The sequence below is a fragment of the Orcinus orca genome, chromosome 9 (genome assembly GCF_937001465.1).
Source record: "Orcinus orca chromosome 9, mOrcOrc1.1, whole genome shotgun sequence".
Taxonomy (NCBI): Eukaryota; Metazoa; Chordata; class Mammalia; order Artiodactyla; family Delphinidae; genus Orcinus; species Orcinus orca.
In genome coordinates, this window is record NC_064567.1 from 48652527 (window position 1) to 48672945 (window position 20419).

Here is a 20419-nt window from a genome sequence, read left to right on the forward strand (position 1 = left end):
GTCGCAACCCAACATCTCGCCCCATACCCTCCCCGCCTTAGGCTGCTCCGAGCCTCACTGGGAGAGGGGAAGGGAAGGGGAGCTGCAAGGAGGTCGCTCTTCCCTCCAGGTCCCGCCCGCCCTGTCCTCCGCCCCTACCCTTCCGCACCCCCCGCCTCTCCCTTGGGTGAATGGTGCGCGGCCGCGCGGCGGGCGCTGGCGCTGGGGACCTCGCGGGCGGCGGCAGGGACGGCGGGTGTACAGAGCAGAGCCCGGGTTGGAGCCGCCCGCTTTGCATACGCCATGGGCGGAGCGGGAAGGGGGGGGCCCGGGCCAATGGGCGGCCGCCTGGCGCGACCCCGCGGGGCGCGATCCGCCCCCCTCGCTCTGGCCCCGGCCCCGCGCCGCGCGCTCTTCACTTCTTGGGGGCTTTTTAAAACAGCGCCACTGGGGTCTTCTCCATGCGGCTCGTGCTATGACAGCCTCCGTGCTCCTCCACCCCCGCTGGATCGAGCCCACCGTCATGTTTCTCTACGACAACGGCGGCGGCCTGGTGGCCGACGAGCTCAACAAGAACATGGAAGGGGCGGCGGCGGCGGCGGCGGCGGCGGCAGCGGCGGCTGCGGCTGGGGCCGGGGGCGGGGGCTTCCCCCACCCGGCGGCTGCGGCCGCGGGGGGCAACTTCTCGGTGGCGGCGGCGGCTGCGGCGGCCGCGGCGGCCGCAGCCAACCAGTGCCGCAACCTGATGGCGCACCCGGCGCCCCTGGCGCCCGGCGCCGCGGCCGCCTACAGCAGCGCGCCCGGGGAGGCGCCCCCGTCGGCCGCCGCCGCCGCTGCCGCCGCCGCCGCTGCTGCAGCAGCGGCGGCGGCGGCGTCGTCCTCGGGAGGACCGGGCCCCGCGGGCCCAGCGGGCGCCGAGGCCGCCAAGCAGTGCAGTCCCTGCTCGGCGGCGGCGCAGAGCTCGTCGGGGCCCGCAGCGCTGCCCTACGGCTATTTCGGCAGCGGCTACTACCCTTGCGCCCGCATGGGCCCGCACCCCAACGCCATCAAGTCGTGCGCGCAGCCAGCCTCGGCCGCCGCCGCTGCCTTCGCGGACAAGTACATGGACACCGCTGGCCCCGCGGCCGAGGAGTTCAGCTCACGCGCTAAGGAGTTCGCCTTCTACCACCAGGGCTATGCGCCCGGGCCTTACCACCACCATCAGCCCGTGCCTGGCTACCTGGATATGCCGGTGGTGCCCGGCCTCGGGGGCCCTGGAGAGTCGCGCCACGAGCCCCTGGGTCTTCCCATGGAAAGCTACCAGCCCTGGGCGCTGCCCAACGGCTGGAACGGCCAAATGTACTGCCCCAAAGAGCAGGCACAGCCTTCCCACCTCTGGAAGTCCACTCTGCCCGGTAAATGGCGCCCCTTTCTCAGTCCCGGTCCTCCGGTTCTGCTCCAGCTTCTCCGCTCGCTCCTGGGTCACCCTCGTGCCCCTCTGCTCTCTCCCTGGCCTGTCCTAGTGGTGCTGCACCCCTGGGAGCCCGATCCCGGCTGGCCTGCCCTGCCCGCACTGCTCTTGAGTTGGGCTGGTCCTGGCTCTCCCTGGGTGAGGGATAGCTGAGAAGAAGCTTGTGGGGACCCTAGCTGGCTTCCTTCTCCCTCTGCGCCCCGCCCTCGCCAGCCCTTGACATCGACTTAAGTAAGGATGGGAAATTGACCTGGAAATGGTTCACCAAATTGCCCGTATTCGTTCTCTCAAAAATCCTTCAGTGTAGAAACATCAAGTGTTGGGGCTTTGGGGATACAGCGAGGAATCTGGGCGTAGAAGTGTTGTCCCCTGAGCCTGGTGCTAACGTTTGGGCCAGGAGATCAAGCAAAGCCCGCTGCTGTGTGGGCAGAGTGGCCTGGGCTGGGGTGGTCATTGGATCCCTGGGCGATTTCATTTCAGTGCAGAACTAACCACCCTCCCCACTGGCCCTCCAGATTTTGGCAGAAAGGCTGGATTGTACAGCCTGGCAAAGGGCAGCCGGGCACTGCAAGGCGGTGTCTCAGATAGAGCTGTTGCCTGTGTCCTGGCCTGGATCTGACCCTTCTGTAACTTGCCTTCCCTATTTTCCAGATGTGGTCTCTCATCCCTCAGACGCCAGCTCCTACAGGAGGGGGAGAAAGAAGCGCGTCCCTTACACCAAGGTGCAATTAAAAGAACTCGAACGGGAATACGCTACAAACAAATTCATTACCAAGGACAAACGGAGGCGGATATCAGCCACCACGAATCTCTCTGAGCGGCAGGTTACAATCTGGTTCCAGAACAGGAGGGTCAAAGAGAAAAAAGTTATCAACAAACTGAAGACCACTAGTTAATGGATTAAAAGTGGAGCTAGAGGGCAACTTGAAGAAATGCTTCAGAACTCGTTGCTTTGTCCAGATAATGATTATAATGCTAATAATAATTGAAGAATGGGAAAGAGAAAGAGAGATACTGGCATTTTGCTTTCCTAAGGGGAATCTTTTTCTCCTGTGGAATCTACAACTCTTTTAAAACTTTACTCTAAGAAATGGTAAAGACTGCCAGTTCTCCCGCCAACCCCACCAGACCATTCAATGAAAAACTCTAGAGTCAAACATCAACCCCGAAATACGCAATTTCAGATAAGTTACACATTTACTGAAATCTTGTAAGTATTTATGTGACCGTTATATTTTAGGACAGTATGTTATATGATAATAATCCGAAAGTTGGTTACAAATGCAAGAGGCTGTTGTAAACGTATGCTTGTCCTTGGGTCACCATCACAATCCCCTTTGCATGTTAAGTGACTGCTCAGGTAAATCTCAGTGAAAGTCCTACCATTGTTGTATATTCTGCAAAACATGTCATGTATAGATTTAGAAAGGAAAGGAGAAGAAGGTACTGAAATAATGATCTTGGACTATTTACTATGAAGGGGCAAAGGGAGAGAAAGCTCTTCCGAGGATCGTTTGTCTTGGTAGTAAATACAACCAGCTGAGTGAGCCTTTGAGGCTACAGGGGAACCCCAGGTTGGGAATGTCCTTCTGATAATAATTTTTACTTGCTTATGACAAGATTTTTTGTGGCATTTGGACAATATTTTCCGCCCCAATATAATCTACTTTTCAAAGGATTTGATAGCTTTAAAAAATATTTAAAGCATCAGATAATTCACGGAATTCACTTTGTGTCAGATCTCCTGAGAGGTCCTACCCTAACATGGTGGCCTTTGGTTTGAACACAATTTTTCATTTAAATTGATATTCCCCAATACTTAATAAACATATTGCTGGAGAAATAATTTTCCTTTTTTATTTTTTAGAAAAGTCAGAATGGAAATCCATTCCCCTGTGACAGTTAGATGTTTACTTTCTATATTTTGATCTATTAAGGGATTAGTATTTTTTCCTTGTTTATTGTGTTATGAGACTGCATTAGAAAGTTTAGGGATTCATCTTCACAGCACATCTTTAATCAAGCAGTTATTTCAACCAGCACATTCATCTTGTTCATATTCACTATAAAATGCTATCTTGTAAATAAAGACATTCAGCACACTGTGAAAATGTATTTGTGCACCTGCTTTTCAAATATTTCTACTAAAAATAATAGTAAAAAAGAAACAACTTAGACCTGTAGATAGTTGATATAGTGGTATTAATTATGTTAATAAAGTAGTCACTGCCATTAAAATCTGAAGGAAATACTCGTTATTTTCCTATGCTAAACATGCACTGCACAGAAAGAAAAGGAGCAGGTTTGTCCTATACAAACCAAGGACCATTCTTTTCTATATTATTCAGTTTTGTTTTGTTTTTTGGCTACAAATTTTTCAAGCAAAAGGAGAAATCCCTCACAACTAAAATCCTAAAAATTTAGATAAGTGCTTCAAGAAGGTTAAAGTGTCAGGTATTCTAAAAGGGAGAGAAAGAAAGGAGGAAGAGATAATATAAATTCCCAGGCTCCCTGTGGAAAATGAAAACCAGTTGTTTAGTATCAGCGATGCCCAGGCTGTCGTATTTTAAAGTCTGCTGTTGGGTCTGCATGTGTCTGAGAGGGCAGGTTTTGATATTTGTTGAAATGACAGGACTAGGAAAGGCCTTAAACCTTGACCTTGATGAAAAAAGACAATTTGTGACCTTGACTTTTGACAGCTCGTGAATTGGCCTCGGCTGGATTAGTAGATCAAGGGCGCCACCTCGCGTTGACAAGCTTCCTTGTAATTCTTCAGCTTCAAGGGAATCAAAAGTCTTACTTCCTTGACTCCTTGTTTTAGAGATTTAGTACTCATTTCTTTGGCTCCAGATGGAGCAAATTTGAATATATGTAAGTTATACATGTGCCTGTATATATGTGAATATATATCATATGTGTATACGTGTATACATTTGCATATCAGTGCTTGTGTGTGCTTGTATATGTATTTGTAGAATCTGTACAGATATAGTATCATTAATTATTGATGACCCAGGATGATATAATTTAAGGTGATTTCAAGAGTTCAGGTACAAAATGTACCTGATGAAGTTTTGCTCCTTTTCTTTAATGGCCAGGTTTGATTTGTATTCACAGTGGCTTGCTCTGCATCGGATTTCTGCAGATCTGCTTTTAAGCTGTACATTTTTGTTACAGTCTAAGAGGTGTTCTTAAATAACCATTCTTTCTTGGCCCTCACCCTCCAAGGTGGTCTACCATCCTAATTAGAGCTATAGGGGAATCTATACGGTAAATTAAAAGTTTCAGATGCCTTTCTAACTCTAGAGCTCTAGAGTTACATTTCAGAAATTCAAAGAAACTCACCTCTTAAGAGGTCAGTATGGAGAGCTTAAAGATCTCATATCTACAAAATGACCATAATACGGATGCAGAAGGAGAGTTATCCTGGATAGCTCAGGGTTGAGTGCTGCGCCTGGGTGGTGTGCAATCTTATACTGATGTTTTCTAAGCTGCCATTTGATTTATAGAAGAAATATATACATTTAATATTAACAACCACCATCAAAACTATACTGGTAATAATCATCTCTACTACTTATTGACCCCAAACAATACATCAGATGTGTTTAGAGTCGTAACTAACACATATGTATGTTTATATGTTTAATATAAACATAAGGTGATGTGTTTTGTCAGAAACATGCTACGCAAATATGTATTGAAACGTTGGTGGAGGCAGGATCCTTAGGGTGCAGAATTTCAAGATGAGGTTAATTTTATCTTTATGTTAGAGGAAAGTAATTGTGAACTGAGTAAACGTATTCATCATTTTATGGAAGATAGTATTGGTTGGTTACAAACCTGGCTGACGGAAACCTCTCCAACCTGAAGACTTAAACCTCCTTTATTGATGGAGAATTACAGAAAGAATCTCTAAAGCTGTCTCAAAAACAGCATGGTCTTGAAATGTACGCATGGAGTGGTCTTGTGAAGTGCAATCAAATTTTGCTGCCCCGAGGATTTTCACTCCACTTGTGGGAGCAAATGAAAATGATGCTTCAGATCAACGTCCCCACAGCTTGTTCCACAGCACTCCGTTTCTAAGTGAGCTGCCATCAAGCCCAAATAACAGCTTTCTCCCAAAGTGTTTAAAGTGGTGGAAAATCCCCTCAAAGCTGGATCAAACTGTGTGTTTACGAACAGCTCCGAAGGGGACTCTTCTGTTGACTGGGGGATATTTTTCTTTAGATGTAAGAAATATTCTGAGCTTCAGGCCTAGGAAGGAGGCCAACAGCAGCTCTACAGCCGGAATACCACCCCTTTCACAAGCCATCGCCACTGCAGGAACTCTGGGTAAAGTAGTAGTTTTCTTTTTTTTTTTCCTCCCTTCAGCTTTTGAAACTAATGACAGAAGATATTTCAGAGCTTTCTTCTGCCTGTTCTGAAACAGATGTTGATAATGTGGGTCTTACCTCTTACTTAAAATTCCCCTGGATCTACCAGATAACCTGAAGTAAGCATGGATTATGATGACTCCCCAATACCCAAATAGCAGTTAATCTGAACCTTTAGGAAAAAGACATCCAGGAGGATGCCAGCCACTATGTAGGAATAATAACACCAAACACTGGGATAGTGTTGGTGAATAGCTGATTCAAGTATTTTTTTTCCTAAAAGGGACACACTTTCAGAATAAGAAATTGTAATATGGAAACAACTAGACACCGTCTCCGTCTATTAAATTAGCAATGATTTTTAATCCTGTAATGGCCTGTCATGTGACCATTTTTAAAAAATTGTAAATATGGTACTTTAAAAAATCTACTTTTTCCATCTGCTCTTAATACTGTCAAATTTATTGAGGTATTTTAAGTGGATGATTGTAAAACGCCACTTTGCATTTCACAACTATTTATGCCTGATACAGAGCTTAAGCCATCCATTTAAGTTGTTGTTTTTTTTTTTTTGAAAACAGAAAACAACTTTTTAAAGAAAGGGGGAGAAAATTATTCTTTTTAAAAATTCAACCTAATTGAGATATTTTCTTAAAATTCACGAGGCAGCGAAATTCAGCTGAGGATGATACATGTGTGTGCGGGTAGCTAATGACACATTTCTCCGAATGATAATACGTGTGCGGATTACACTCTGCTGAGTGTGTTTGGAGGGTTTGGTGAAGATGCGGCTACTCGTTTCCTCTCTGCGAATTCCCGAGTTTCTTTCGGAGGGGAGACGGAGCCTGCCCGGGACTGCTAAGCTCCAGACCCAGGGGGTTCAGAGGCGCCCTTCCGGATTTGCGAACCTCTATGGAGGAGACGCTAGGGGCTTGCTGATTTATGCTCATTCCTTTAAAGTTGACCGAATGCGTGTCAGCAGCCCAAGACCTGGAGAATCAGAGAAATGTGCAGCGAGTTGTCCACATCCCATTTTTCATAAGCAAAGATGTAACGTTATCCAAGAGGCCTGGGGAGATTTATGCCTCAGTTTTAGGACACGCACACAATAATTAAGTTTTCACCCGCCAGGCCGCCGGGTCAATAACAGCCGGCTTCATTCTTTATGAAAATACCCACTTTCTGATCGGCTGCTTCAATCCTAGCGCATCTGCCTAGCGCCGACGAATGCCTGAAAGGTGTTTGCTATTTTTAATTTGATTTTCAAGGGAAGGAAAAAGACGCTGGCACAGAAAAGTCCTCCGTGGAAGCAGCGAAGGCCTCGCCACAGTTGATTTCATTTCTGCCTGGCTCCGTCGCGCCGCCGAAGAGCTGGATCCACCCGGCAGCAGTCTTCACAACGGGGCCTCGGAGATGTGCGAACCTTTGCGGGCGGTCGCGCAGCGGCGCGGGGCCTCTCCCAGGTGCAGGGACGGGGACGCGCGGGAGAAGCACCGCCGCGGACCTGGGGAGCCACCCGATGCCGCGCCCCTCGGGGGCCGAGGAGGCTCGAAATCCTCCGCGCGTCGGTATGAACTCTCTCCTCAAAATGGAGGCTCAAAGCCTTAGAGAGCCGGCCTCGCTCGGACGGCTTGTGGGCCGGAGAGGGCGTGCAGCAGGACATTAGGCAGAGGTCAAGGCCCCGACGCCCGAGGCCCGCGCCGGGCCGACTCCGGAGGGCCGGCCACCGCGCCGCGTCTCGCCCCGCCGCTGCAGGCTGACGTCACCGCCGCCCGCGCGGGCCTTCGCGGGTCTCTCTAGGCGTTATTTGATGAGGACAAGCCGAGTCAAACGAATGTTTTGTGCGGGTGCCCCTTCTCCGGCCCGCCCCTCCCTCCCCATGAGAATAATCGGGTATTTAATCTCTCCCGGTCTTAATTCTTGGCAGCGTGGAAGGTGGTTTGCAACGGGAAATAAAACTTGACAGGAGCATTTTCTCTAAAAGGGGTTCTGAAACGGGCTGAAAAGAAACCGTGTTTTTCTCTACCAAATACTTCCGCTTTCTGAGCCCCGGCCTGACGGGTGGGGTGAGATCCGAGGGAGCGGAGAGCGAACGGGGCACGCACGGCCACGTTGCGGACTCGTGCGGCCGCATCCGGGCGCCCCGCGCAGTCCCGGGTCTCCACCCGGGCCGGAAAGCAGATTCGGCCTCGCTTCATCCCGCGCCTCGGCCACGCTAGGCTCGGCTGTAGGCCCGGCGCCGCCCGCAGCCCGAGGCCAGGACCCGGCGCACGGGAAGTTGGCACAGACGGGGGCCCGGCACCCAGAGTAGTACCCTGGCCCTGGCTGAGGGTTAAGTGAAAAAAGAGGGCGCGGTGGGGGGCGGGGGGAACTTAGATCGCTGGGCTTAAGCTCTGAGGCTTTTGGCCCGGGGGAGTTAGGGACAAGAGCTCGCAAAGGCGACGGTGACACCACTGCTGGAAGCTTTGTTCCGGCTGCGGGTCTGCGGACACTGCACAAAATGGAGGGGGGAATGGGGGTGAGCGGCATGCGTTGTCCCGGCTGCTATTGGGTGGGAGAGGTTGGAAAGAGCAGAAACCCCCTCCCGGCATCTCAGAGAGCGCCCTCCTCTCGTGCCGTAAAGGTCAAGTCCTCTGCGCCATGGCTGTCTCCATGGCCAGGGCCGGTCGCCGCGGGAAGGCGCAGGACACACGACTGGCCGGCTGCAAGCTGGTTCTGATACCCTGGGATCGTGGACTGGAGGCAGTTCTTTCTTGGTTACCAACTCCTTCGCCCCCAGCCGTATTGAAGAGGAGCTCCCGCAGCCAGGGGTGGCCCAGGCTATGTCCCCGTCGAGTCCTGGAAGAGCTGAGCCCACGGAAGCTTAGCCGGGGTGAGAGGCAACGCCTTCAAGCTCAGGAGAGCGGACGCGCGGCTGGATCCGAGTCGTGAGCTCCGGTAGAAACAAGGGACCTGGCAGGGGCAGCCGGGCCAGCTGGACATGGAATAGAATAGGGAAGCAAGGAACCTGCTGGGACCTTCTACTGAGGTCCCTGAGTCCAGGTCCGCTCCCTCAGTGCATGGCAGGCCTTTGGTGAGAACTTTGATGCTCTTCTTCTCCTGCCTAAAATATGGGCCAAGAAGTGAGGTGCATTCTGCCAAAGGTAAAAATCCCTGACTCCCAGACCCCAAGAACCCCCTCACTGTGCTGTGGAGGGGCCGGGGCCCCTTACCTCTGCCCATAGCCTGCTTGCAGCAGGTCACCGCATCCGGCCTAGTGGTCAATTGCTTAAACCTGCTCTGCCGCCGAGCTTATTGCTCCAGGTGAATCAAAGAGACCCTGCAAATGAGTTCATCTTTTTTTTTTTTTAACAGAATGCAGGAAAGCTGAGCTTTATCCCTAGCGCTGCATGGGTGGAGTCTTGAGGGGACAGTAGGTAGAAAGATTGTCAGTGGACAGGTACCATCACAGAACTGCCTATCAGGGCACATAGGGGAGACTCCTAAGGGCAGGGTTTGACTAGGCAGGGGCTCGCTCTTCTCCAGCCTGGAGTGTGAGCCATGGATCGAGGCTGAGTAGAACTCGGAGGAGCCTGGGGAACTGCCCTAGGTGGCAGCTGAAGCTTGGGGTATGGGAGCTTCCTGTTAGCCACAGCCGTGCGGACCAAGACCCCGAGGACCAGAAATGGCCTTCTGGTTGGGCTGCCGTCTTTTGTCCTGTTTCTTACGGATACACTTGGCTGGGGCAAGCCAAGCCCCGTTTGGGCCGAAGTTGCGGGGAGGATGGAAGGCAGACACTGGGAACCAGGGCTTTGCCCTTCAACCCCCACCCCCATCTGTTCCCACTCAGTAGGGGAAAAAAATCTTTAATGAGTCCACAACAATAAAAATAAAAATAGTTCTTCTCAAAGGAAGTAACCCTCTTTCTCCCATCACTTTGGGACACACGAAACTAAATAATAACCAGATTGCTTGGGTGTCTGAGACCCTCTGCTAAACCCTATGCCCCAGCCCTCAGTGGCCAGTGGAAGGATGTGGACTTCTTCAGATCTTTAGGGACCTTGGAGATTGAACCTGTGAGTCTGATGAGAACCAACCATAAGGTCAAGTTCAAGGCATTACCTGTTCCCCTGCTTTAGGGAAAGGAGGAGGAGCTTGTGGGTGGGACAGGTGCCTCTCGAAGCCAAGGAGATAAATTAACTCCTGCCTCCACCTAGTAGTGATAGAAGGGGGTCTCCTGATATTTCATTGAAGCCTCAGTGCCTCCTCTAGACGGTGCCTGGAAATGTGATTAGTTGGCCACGATCTGCCAATAGACCATTTCCTAAGAACAAATTCTAGGAGATCTCCTGAGCTTCCCAGACAGCCCATCTCCCAGGCTTACCATGGAGGACAGATGTACCTCCAGGATATCTCCCACTTGGAAAGAGAAAGCCCCCAAATGGCGGCCTGGCCTCCAGCCCCATGAAGGGCTTGATAGCCATTTCCACCCTGGGTCCTCCAGCTGGCTCTTGCACCTGTGTGCAGTATGATCACAGGGGTTGAAATGGTCTTTTGTATAGCTTTCTAGAAACAGGTGTGGCATTTAGGGACAGAGGAAGGTAGGGGCTCAGACCAGCAAGAAAAAGCAAAAAGTTTGGTGCCTTATGTGATCCACAGATAAACAACTGTTGACCTTTGGGAGTGAATTGTGGTCTGTTAGGTGGGCCTTACCCCTCCCAGGCCGGCTGCCATCCAAGGTTGCCAGGCCCACAAAAGCAGGAGCTGAGTCCTAAGAAGAGAAGGAGGGAGTGTCGATCAGAGAGGGAGGGAGAGAAAAAGAACCTGGAATGGAGTATTCAGAAGAAGGAAGTGAGAGGTCCAGTTCAGACCCCTGGTGGAGGCCTGAATTGGGGGAGAGTCAGGAACTTAACCAGCCTCCTTTCTCTGTGCTTTCCGAACTGAGTGCCCTCCAGTGGCACCTCAGCTCTTGCTCAGCTTAGGGGAGGTATCGGAAGAGGCGGGAGGCCGCAGAAGGGGAGACTCAGCTGGAAAGAGGCAGGAGACCGGCAAGCAGGAGCCGCAGGGAGATGGAGACTGATGGCTAAGGAGGAAACAGAGTGAGCGGACAGCCTGATGCTGGCATTCACACTAAGGGTTATGCACTGAGCAGTCACAGGGCTGCAAGTGGCACGGGGACTTCAGGTTCTCAGATTCCGGGACAATGAGCCGCTGCCAGAGGCCAAGCCGGCCCCAAAGAGAGAAGAGGGCAGCCTAGCAGCATGGCCAGTTGGGGTTGGAAACCCCGGAGCGTGGAGGCACTCCCTGCCCCCCAGCTCTATCCTCCCTCAGAGTGAGCGGGTGTTAGGCTGCCTATCAAGTGATGGTCCTTTCTGCTCACATCCCTTGAATGACTCGTGCTGGGGGAAACGCCCCCAGCACGACAACACCGGTGCACACTAACCGTGCCAAGGCTACCCAGCCTGGGCACTGCCAGCAGGCACCCTCCGGCTGCTGCCCAGACCCCTCGGCTGCAAGAAGAAGGGGAGGCGGCAGTGCTGGGCAGAGGCATCTGGACACACTTTATTCCCATATCCCGCCTGGGAAGGCGCGTGGAGTGCAGGGCTCCCGAATCCCCGCCACGGAGCACTCAGCCCGCCCGCCAAGGAGGGTCCGGGAGGTGTTTCCGAATCCCCCAACCCCCCACTTTTAGGGCCAAATCAAATGAAGTTTGGAAAGGCTTGGTCTGCTTTGCTGAGCAAATCGCCTCGTTAGCCGTTTCCGCCTGACAAGGCTGGCTCCGGCGCCAGCCTTCTCCTCTCCGGGTGGCCATCTCCAAATGCTGCGCGGGGAGCAACGGGTCGGCCCTGCGAGGGCTGCCTGGACCCTGAAGTTTGGAAAAACAAGAAGAGATTGAAATGGCTCCCTCCCTTCTCCGCAGACACACACGCACCGTCAAGCCGCCGCCACTTCCTGCCTTTGTTTTTCTTCCTCCAAAACATTTTTGGCCTCTTGCATTAGCTGCCATGGGGCTCCGGGTTGACGATAAAAGGAAATACACGCTGAAGACGTTTCTGGAGATGGCCTCACACCGTGGAGCTCCTGAGAAAGAACAACTCATGGAAAACCAGTCTCCAGGGCCAATGTCACAGCCATGCCCATCTTGGACTCTTCAAAAAATGCAACTCGCACTTGGCCTTCCAGGGCAGCCTTAGCCCCCCCCCCTCGTCGGGTGTTCTCTTGAGCCGGGTGGGCTCAGCTTGGCTTTTGGGCCTCCTGCAAAGCGGAAGAGTCAGTTAGGCTCAGAGCAAAGTCAAAACCAAGGACCCGAAGCTCTGCCTCCCTAAGATTTGGTCTGATCCTCAGAGCTGCGCCTACCTCCGAATAGCCCCCCCAAAAAACATTCACACCGCCAGTATATTCCAGGCAAGGGGGGCAGAAGCAGGCAAAGCTGGGAAGAGTGCGCAGCACTGGGGATCAGAGCATCCCCCTCCCGTCCCTGCCGGGGAACTAAAAGCATTCGCCGCTCCAGGCGGTTTCCCTTCTGGCATCAAGAGCCTTTATCCTCATCCATCTTCACAGCAACGCCCCCACTCACCCCCTTCCAGGCTGCAAGACCCTCCCGGCACCCCGCTTTGGTTCAGCCGAATTGCCCTTCCAGCCGCTCCTAGAGCGCCTTGCCCTGCCCCAGCCTTTCCTCGGGAATTCGCCTTTGTCTCCTGCAGACACCCATGGGATCCAGACTGACCAGCACCCTCTTGGCTTGGCTCTCAAGAACACGGGAGGCACTAGTTCTACGGAACGGCACATATCCCTATACCAACCTTTCTGTGGTGACCCCCCCTCTCCCTGGCACCAAGGGGAAAACCGATCTAATGGGGAGAGGGGCTGCGTGCAGCTAGGGTAGGTAGCCTGGCGTCCCCCGCTGGAGGGCCACTGCAGCCGGTCTGCTCAGGCACAAGCTGAAGTTGACTGCCAACACTGCTATAAAACCCCAGGTCTGTCTAGAACAGTTTTTGGTTCTCCTAGACGCCCCCGGGTTCAATTATAGTCTTAAAAGCCCTAATACAAGTGCAAGAATTTGTTTGCCTTCACCCAGGGGCAGGGCAAGCCCCGCAATGGTGGCGCCTTTGTTATGGCAAAGTCACTGAAACCCCTCAAGCATTCCTTTTGTCCGAGGGTCGGGGTGGCGGGGACTGGGTGGGCTGCTGGGAGAGAGTTTGAGAGAGCCAAAATCAGCCAGGGAATGACTTAAATACTGCTGTTCGCAAACCTCTCCTCCCTTTTATATTCAGTCTTCAAGAAAGATGCTGTGGAGAAATAAATATTTTGCCTTGTTGGTCGCCGCTGGAAATAGAAGTTTTTTCACTGCAGGGCAATCCTGTAACTGTGATTCCCAGCTTTAGGAGGTCTCAAGCTGCCCTTCCCAATGACCTTCCTTCCCACCAGACCTTTTCACTCACACCGATACTGCCCTCTGCACAAGCCACAGTGCCCCAATATGTCAAGCTGGAGATGCACAAATAATTTCAAGTTCAGCTCTCAGGGATTCAAGGGGCATGGAAGTTCTCGCAGCAAATCCTGAATAAAGCGTTCATTAAACCAATGTGTCGGAGTAGTTTGATTTGTGATACGCAACCCTGTAAAGGGGGGGGTTGGAGCCACATAAACATAAATGCTAATAAATTAGTGTACTCCACTACAGAGTAATTACTCGATATTATTGATATTTACAGCGAGTATTCAAATGCAATGGTGAGCCATCATTTAGAGAAAATACATAATGAGAATATTTCTTTTGCGGTGCAATACACGATTAGATTTTGTTATTGTGTCAGTTACAGTTAGCTCAGCAATAAATAAATAAATCGATGTTGACACTTAAATACCAAAGATCTTAGAGGTTATACTCTAAATCTCCCCGAGATATATAAATACCTTCGGCTATTTCCTGGATGGGGAAAGGGAAAAGGTTATTCTTTTTCATTTTTCAACTTTCCTTCAGCGACATCCAGTTCCTTCCAAGAAGATAGGTGTGGGGAGGCCTCAGAGCTGGACCCCTCCCAGTGCCTGGCCCTGCCTGGCTGCTCTATGCCCTTCTCTTCTGCTTCTCCCAAACATTGTTCATTCAGTCCTGCAGGATGGCAAGCATTTTTCACCATCTCATTTTTTTTTTCTTTCCTCTTCCCAAGAAAGCTAGACTCATACTAGCTGCTATGGCCTCTGTCTCTCTCTTTAGCTCAAACCTAGCCTTTTCAAAGCGTTCTTTTCACCCAAGGTGCTGGGAGGTTCAGAAAGACGTCTCTTTTCTTTGGCATTGTGTCCCTTCTGTGGGATGAGTAGCCGGAAAGGCGCCGAGCCTTCTGAGTTTCTGCCCTGCACATCCCTGGCTCTCAAGCTTTGCAGAGGAAAGGTGGCGTGTTACCCCTTTCTCAGCCACGGCTCCCTGGCCCTCGCCCCCTGCTCACTGCCCCCACTCTCCCTACAGCTCTGGAGCTCAGCTGTGGGCTCCCGGAAGGTGCAGCATACCCAGGAGAAGTCTCCTTGGATGTCAGCGCCTCTAAAGCAGCCCAAGGCTCGCCTCAATTCCATGGTTCCCCGAGTCCTCAGCTCCAGAAGACCAGGCAGGGGGGCGGGCGGACCAGTGCGCAGCGGCGCAGCTCCCACGCCTCTGGCTCTGCGGTGTCACTCCGAACCCCGGCAGACAGCGAGGAGGAGCGCGTTTCTCCAAGGGCAGGGCGTGGGGTGAGGAGGCCGGCAGGGAGAATGAAAGGGAGGTGGATCCCGGGTGAGACGAAGGGCTTTCCGGGACCTGCGGATCCCTGACAAACCGCGGGGGAAGCCGCCCAGGTTGTTGGCGGTTTAGGGACGGAAGGCACTAAAGCGCTTCGGAAGTGACCATGAATGCGAGCGTGTAATCAAGTCACCGTGCAAATCGGGCGAGCCACGAGGCAGGCACATCCACGGCTGCAAACCCTGTCCCGAAGGGGGTCCGGCCAAAGTCGGAGGCAGAGGTGGTTCCCAAAGCAAGCCTGTGGGAGGGGGACAGCGAAGAAGGAGGTGCGAACGCGAGCCTCCAGGCGAATAGATTCCAAGACCACGCACGGGCCACGCAGCGACGAGCTCCCACCCGGCCACCCCCAGCCTGGGGCTTCCCTCACCCGGGGAGTGGTGGGTGGCAGGAGTTGAGCTCTCTCACCGCCCTCGGCGCACTCGAGGGCCAGGACCGTGCAGCTGAGCACAAGCAATTGGCACGGGGTAGCACCCAGCCTCGCCGCGCGCCGGGAGGCCCCCCCAGCCAACATGTGTTACACCGGCGATTACGTGCTTTCGGTGAGAACACCGAGTGACGATCTGTTGCTTCCCCTGAGGTGGCTACAAAGAAAGGAAGCTGGGGGCGGGGGGGGGCGTGTGGAAGAAAGGAAAGGAAAGGGGGGGGGGAAGGTCCGGACTAGCTAGCAGCTTGTCAATTTCAACATCGGGTCACATGACCAGCACCTCCCTGCTAAGGATGGGGATAGATTTCCACGTCAGCTTACGTCTCCAAATTTCTACTTCACGGATCCGCTTCAAAGAGGCAGCTGCAGTGGAGAATCATGTTAAGCTCGGCTACTGCGGAAAGCCCAAGGTAGCCCAATGATGGATTTTGATGAGCGTGGTCCCTGCTCCTCTAACATGTATTTGCCAAGTTGTACTTACTACGTCTCGGGTCCAGATTTCTCCAGCCTCCCTTCTTTTCTGCCCCAGACCCCGTCTTCGCGCCCAATGACATACTCCTACTCTTCCAACCTGCCCCAGGTCCAACCCGTGCGCGAAGTGACCTTCAGAGAATACGCCATTGAGCCCGCCACTAAATGGCACCCCCGCGGCAATCTGGCCCACTGCTACTCCGCGGAGGAGCTCGTGCACAGAGACTGCCTGCAGGCGCCCAGCGCGGCCGGCGTGCCTGGCGACGTGCTGGCCAAGAGCTCGGCCAACGTCTACCACCACCCCACCCCCGCCGTCTCGTCCAATTTCTATAGCACCGTGGGCCGAAACGGCGTCCTGCCACAGGCTTTCGACCAGTTTTTCGAGACGGCCTACGGCACCCCGGAAAACCTCGCCTCCTCCGACTACCCTGGGGACAAGAGCGCCGAGAAGGGGCCCCCGGCAGCCGCGGCGACCTCCGCGGCGGCGGCGGCGGCGGCGGCGGCAGCGGCCACGGGCACGCCGGCAACTTCAAGTTCGGACAGCGGCGCCGGCGGCTGCCGGGAGGCGGCGGCGGCGGCGGCGGCGGCGGCGGAGGAAAAGGAGCGGCGGCGGCGCCCCGAGAGCAGCAGCAGCCCCGAGTCGTCTTCCGGCCACACTGAGGACAAGGCCGGCGGCTCCAGTACGTATAAAGGCAGCGCCCTGTGCTTTATGAAAGGGGAGTTGGAAATCTAGCGCAGCACCGCTGTTAAATTTTTATATGCTGTTTTATAAGCATATAAGGTTTATGAAGGGCCTTTAGGTTTCCCCCAACAAAACTTTGTTATAAAAGGCGGGATCACGTGGCGAGTGCTGAAATTGGCCGTGAAATACCCACCGGCCGAGGCATGCCTGCAAAAAACAAAACAAAACAAAACAAAACAAACAACCCCACACAACTGCCTTTTTCCCTTTTTTCCCTTCTCGGCTCCCAAGCCCAGCAGCTCGACCCCTCTCGGGACCAGGTCGGGGCTGGGGAGCCGGAGGTGGGCGCCTGTAAATTCCCCTTGCAAGGGCTCCGGAGCCTTTGATAGCGAGGTAATCCGGAGATTTTTATAAAAGCCATGTGTTGCGCCGGGATTCCAGTCCCGGCCGGGATTCAAAGACATCGCTGTTTAACGATGGCACTAGGAACGTGTTTAACAGATAAAATAGCCCGCTTAGCTCGAGTAATACATTAAAAGAAACAAACTAACCCAAAGTTGGCCTTTTTGTCCAAAGGAAGCCATTTTCCTGTGGCGCGGTGGCAATTACGTGCCGCCTTCTGTCCGACTGCATGTTACAGTTGTTATTCAATCTGTCAAAAGCGGGTTTTTTTCTTTACTTCTGGTGGAGTTTTATTGAAAGGGGAGCAAGTCGAGCCTGCCCGCAGCTCTGGGAAACCCCTCGTTCCTCCACCCTATTGGAATAGCACCCCTGCTCTGCCGGGGGGACCAGGATGGCTGTGTGGCCTTGGTGTTCAGGAAAGGCCCAGGGTAGGGGGCTTCCGCTGCCACCTCCCCACCTCGCGGAAGCCAGGAGGCTGGCCGGGGAGGCAGGAGCTGATGGCCAGGACTCAGGCTGACGAAGACCCGGCAGCTGCCCCATATGTTAACGAGGGCCGAGTCCCGCCGCAGCCGGGAAAGAGTGGGGCTGGGGCCGCCTTTACTGCCTCGGGAACTGGCCGCCCAGGTGCTGGAAGGTGAAATGTCCGCGGGCGGGCGGCTGTTTGTTTAGTCTGGCCAGGCTGTAGACAGCCGGCGACCCCCGCTCGCTGCTTTGAAAGCGGTTTCAGCGGCGCAAACTCGCCTGTTGCAGTGAGGAGCCCTCCTTTCTGCTCTGGGGCAGAGTAAGCAGCTTCCCTGGGGGCCTATCTAGGGAGCTGACTTTTATCTGGAGCTGAGCCTCCGCCGGCAGCCTCTCCCCAGCCGGCAGTAGGAACCTGAGGCAGGGACCTGGGGGGACCTTGATGGGGCTTGGGCAGGGCCTCCAGTCCCTGCGGCCAGCCCTTTTCCTCCACTTGGGGCTCTGGGATGGACTGCAGCCGTCACACCTGGCTCTCTCCCTGCCTCTTTCTCCCTTCACAGGTGGCCAACGAACCCGAAAAAAGCGCTGCCCCTACACCAAGTACCAGATCCGGGAGCTGGAGCGGGAGTTCTTCTTCAGTGTGTACATCAACAAAGAGAAGCGCCTGCAGCTGTCTCGAATGCTCAACCTCACTGACCGTCAAGTCAAAATCTGGTTTCAGAACAGAAGAATGAAGGAAAAAAAAATTAACAGAGACCGTTTACAGTACTACTCGGCCAACCCGCTCCTCTAAGGCTCCAGCCAACTGGAACTGGGTGGGGGGCTTCATACACATGAGATTATATGCAGATTTTGACCTTGACAAGGTCACGGCACGCGGTGACTTTTGAAGAAATGTGATGTGCAAGAGAGGGGAGGCTACACGGAGACAGCCTGGAAGGAGGCCGCTCGGGACGCTCCTGGGCATCGGTGGTTAAGATTTCTAACAGTAATTGGATTCGGAGAGTTGTGCATCAGCGAGAATGAATGGTTCGGGGCCCCTGGTGGTTCACTCTTGGAGACTGCAGAGCTTCGGGTTGGGTGTGGTCTCCATCAGGGACTGGGCCCCCTCCAGACCCCCTGGAGAATGACCCCGACCAGGGACCCTCCACATGGAGCCTGTCCACTTCCAGGACCCCTGCGTCAAGATCTCCAAACCCAATTCAGTTTGGGAACAGGAGCAGAAGGAAGGGGGAGGATTCCTAGACGTCCGGATTGGGGCTCCTTTCCAAAGCCAATGTGAAAGATGACTGGACTAAGAGGACGCTGTGAGGTGGGAGAGGGCTGCTGATCCTTGAGGGAAAAATAATCTACTATTCCAGGTGGCATTAGGGGCTCTCCACCCCCTCCTAGCCACTCACCACACTGTCCCAGGCCTGAGCTTCCAGCAGTCGACTTCTGCAGCTCACCTAGTTTCTCCTATGATTAGGGTGTTCGTCCTGGCCTGCCACTCTGGCCTAAAGCCTAGTGACAGAGCAGACCATTCCCTGAGGTGGAAGACATCAAAAAGCCGAGAGGCTGCACCCAGGCCGCTGGCCCCCAGATCCCTGCAGGAAATGCCTGTGGAGTGCGGCAGCTTGGCAAAGTCTACAGCACGCTTAAATCAAGCTTGGATTTGCTCAGCGGAGCGGCGGAGCAGCAGAGCAGCAGGCCTGGCCAGCGGTCCCCAGCTATGAGGGGCTTGAGCCCCCCCAAGCACCCAGTTCCCACGCCGCGCTCTGCCCTTCGTCACCCCAGAACTGAGCTTGGAAGCTTCCAGCGACCTTCCAAGAGCTCGAGAGTGATTTGGAATTATTTTAAAAGATAAATATTATATTATATATATATATTTCCCTGAAAGAACCAAAGCAAATTTTAAAAGATGCAATGTAGAGGGGGAGAAAAGATGAAGAAAATATTTAAAGGCTCTATCTGTTTACAGTGTTCCATGGTTAAACTCACTCACTGCTAAAAATATTTGAATGTACGCTTCATACAGGGATGGTGTTCAAAAGACTTGTAAATAAAGGAACTATAACCTATTTTGTTTGAGAATATATATATATTTTTTGCCATTAGTTGATTGCCTTTGGGGTATTGGAGGGGATGGAAAGTGTGTCGGGAATGGTCTTTTTAATTTCTTGCATATTTGAAAAGTGTTAGGGAGATGCTCTGAGGTTGTTCGGCCCTCCAGGGTCTGGGGACCTCAGCTGAGAAAGGCAGGCACCCTTCCATTAAATCTCCTCTGCCCCCCTGTGTTAAGAAGCGTCTGGTGGCTCTGTTTGTAACAGGAGTATTGGCCTGTCCTCCATTCTCACCCACTGCGTATGTCGCAGCATGTATACAGGTGACAGGGCACAAGGAAAATAAAGACTGTGGAAACTTGAGTATTGGGTCCTGGTGTGACATTTCTCTCCCCGCTTGCCTTTTACTGCCAAATGTCTGCCCCCCCCCCAACACCAACACCACTCCCCCTTAGGAAAGGGGCAAGTTACTAGGCCCCTGAGCGGGTGGGGAGGTGACTTAGGATTTAATTCCATTAGAAGCCAAACTTAGGAAGCCAAGGTGAATGGCCAGGTCCTTGGCTTCCCTCACATGGGGAAGTGGGGTCCCAGGAATGGGGTATCTCAGGGCCTGGAATACGGGGCTTCATCCTCTCAAACTGACCCCAGCCCTGGGAGAAAGCCCTGGGGCTTGAGGTGGCCAGTGGGTCTGATCCCACGTTGGACTCACTTACCTCAAGACTAGGAGGCCTGAAGTGGAAACACTCTAGGGTGCCCTGGGGAGCCCTGCAGCAAGAGGGAGACTGGTCTGGGTACAAAGACAGAGCAGAGTCTTAGGAGTCTCTAAGAGCACTTTCTTTTCTCCCCAGCTCCCGGTTGAGGCTGCCTTTTCCCTTTGGGGAAAGAAAGATACTGGTTTCTTCTTTGTTTCCTGCCTTTGAACTTCTGCCTTAAATTTGGACATCACCCATAACCTTGAGGAGCAGGGCGAAAGGCCAGAGCCTTTTGTTGCCCACCGCCCCCCCATCCCCACTCTCTCCCTAGCCACTCAGGCAGGATCAGAGCAGCAGAGAGGATGGAATTTGGAGAGAGGCCCCAGACCCCATAGCCCCGCTCTGTTTATTTGTTTGTGTGTTTGTCTAACTTACGCGACTGGGGAAATCAAACTCAAAGAGGAATGGGACGGACCCCGGAGATGAATGCCTAGGTTGATAGACACACAGAGGTGAACAAGGACTCTCCTGGGGGCAGGGAAGGAGTGGGCAGGGAAGCCTAGGATTTAAGGAGACTTCCTTTGGGACGGTTAAAGATTAACCAAGTCTCACAAGTTGCTACAGAGAGTCTAGCCAGGAGGACTGTTCGAGGGCGGGCGGCAAGCGGGCGCGGGTTTGATTTCTGAGCCC

The 20419-nt window shown here is 53.3% G+C and overlaps 2 protein-coding genes across 2 annotated transcripts; both read left to right on the forward strand.

The window, feature by feature from the left end:
• The first annotated feature begins 431 nt into the window (after positions 1–431).
• Positions 432–3574, forward strand: HOXA13 (homeobox A13). The gene is made up of 2 exons (XM_033420407.2): positions 432–1373; positions 2081–3574. Exons 1-2 carry the CDS (start codon positions 455–457, stop codon positions 2323–2325), a joined length of 1164 nt encoding a protein of 387 aa, XP_033276298.2. The 5' UTR covers positions 432–454; the 3' UTR covers positions 2326–3574.
• Positions 3575–12921: 9347 nt separating this feature from the next.
• On the forward strand, positions 12922–19051 carry HOXA11 (homeobox A11). Its single transcript, XM_004265667.3, has 2 exons — positions 12922–16132; positions 17556–19051. Exons 1-2 carry the CDS (start codon positions 15400–15402, stop codon positions 17786–17788), a joined length of 966 nt encoding a protein of 321 aa, XP_004265715.1. The 5' UTR covers positions 12922–15399; the 3' UTR covers positions 17789–19051.
• Positions 19052–20419: the final 1368 nt, after the last annotated feature.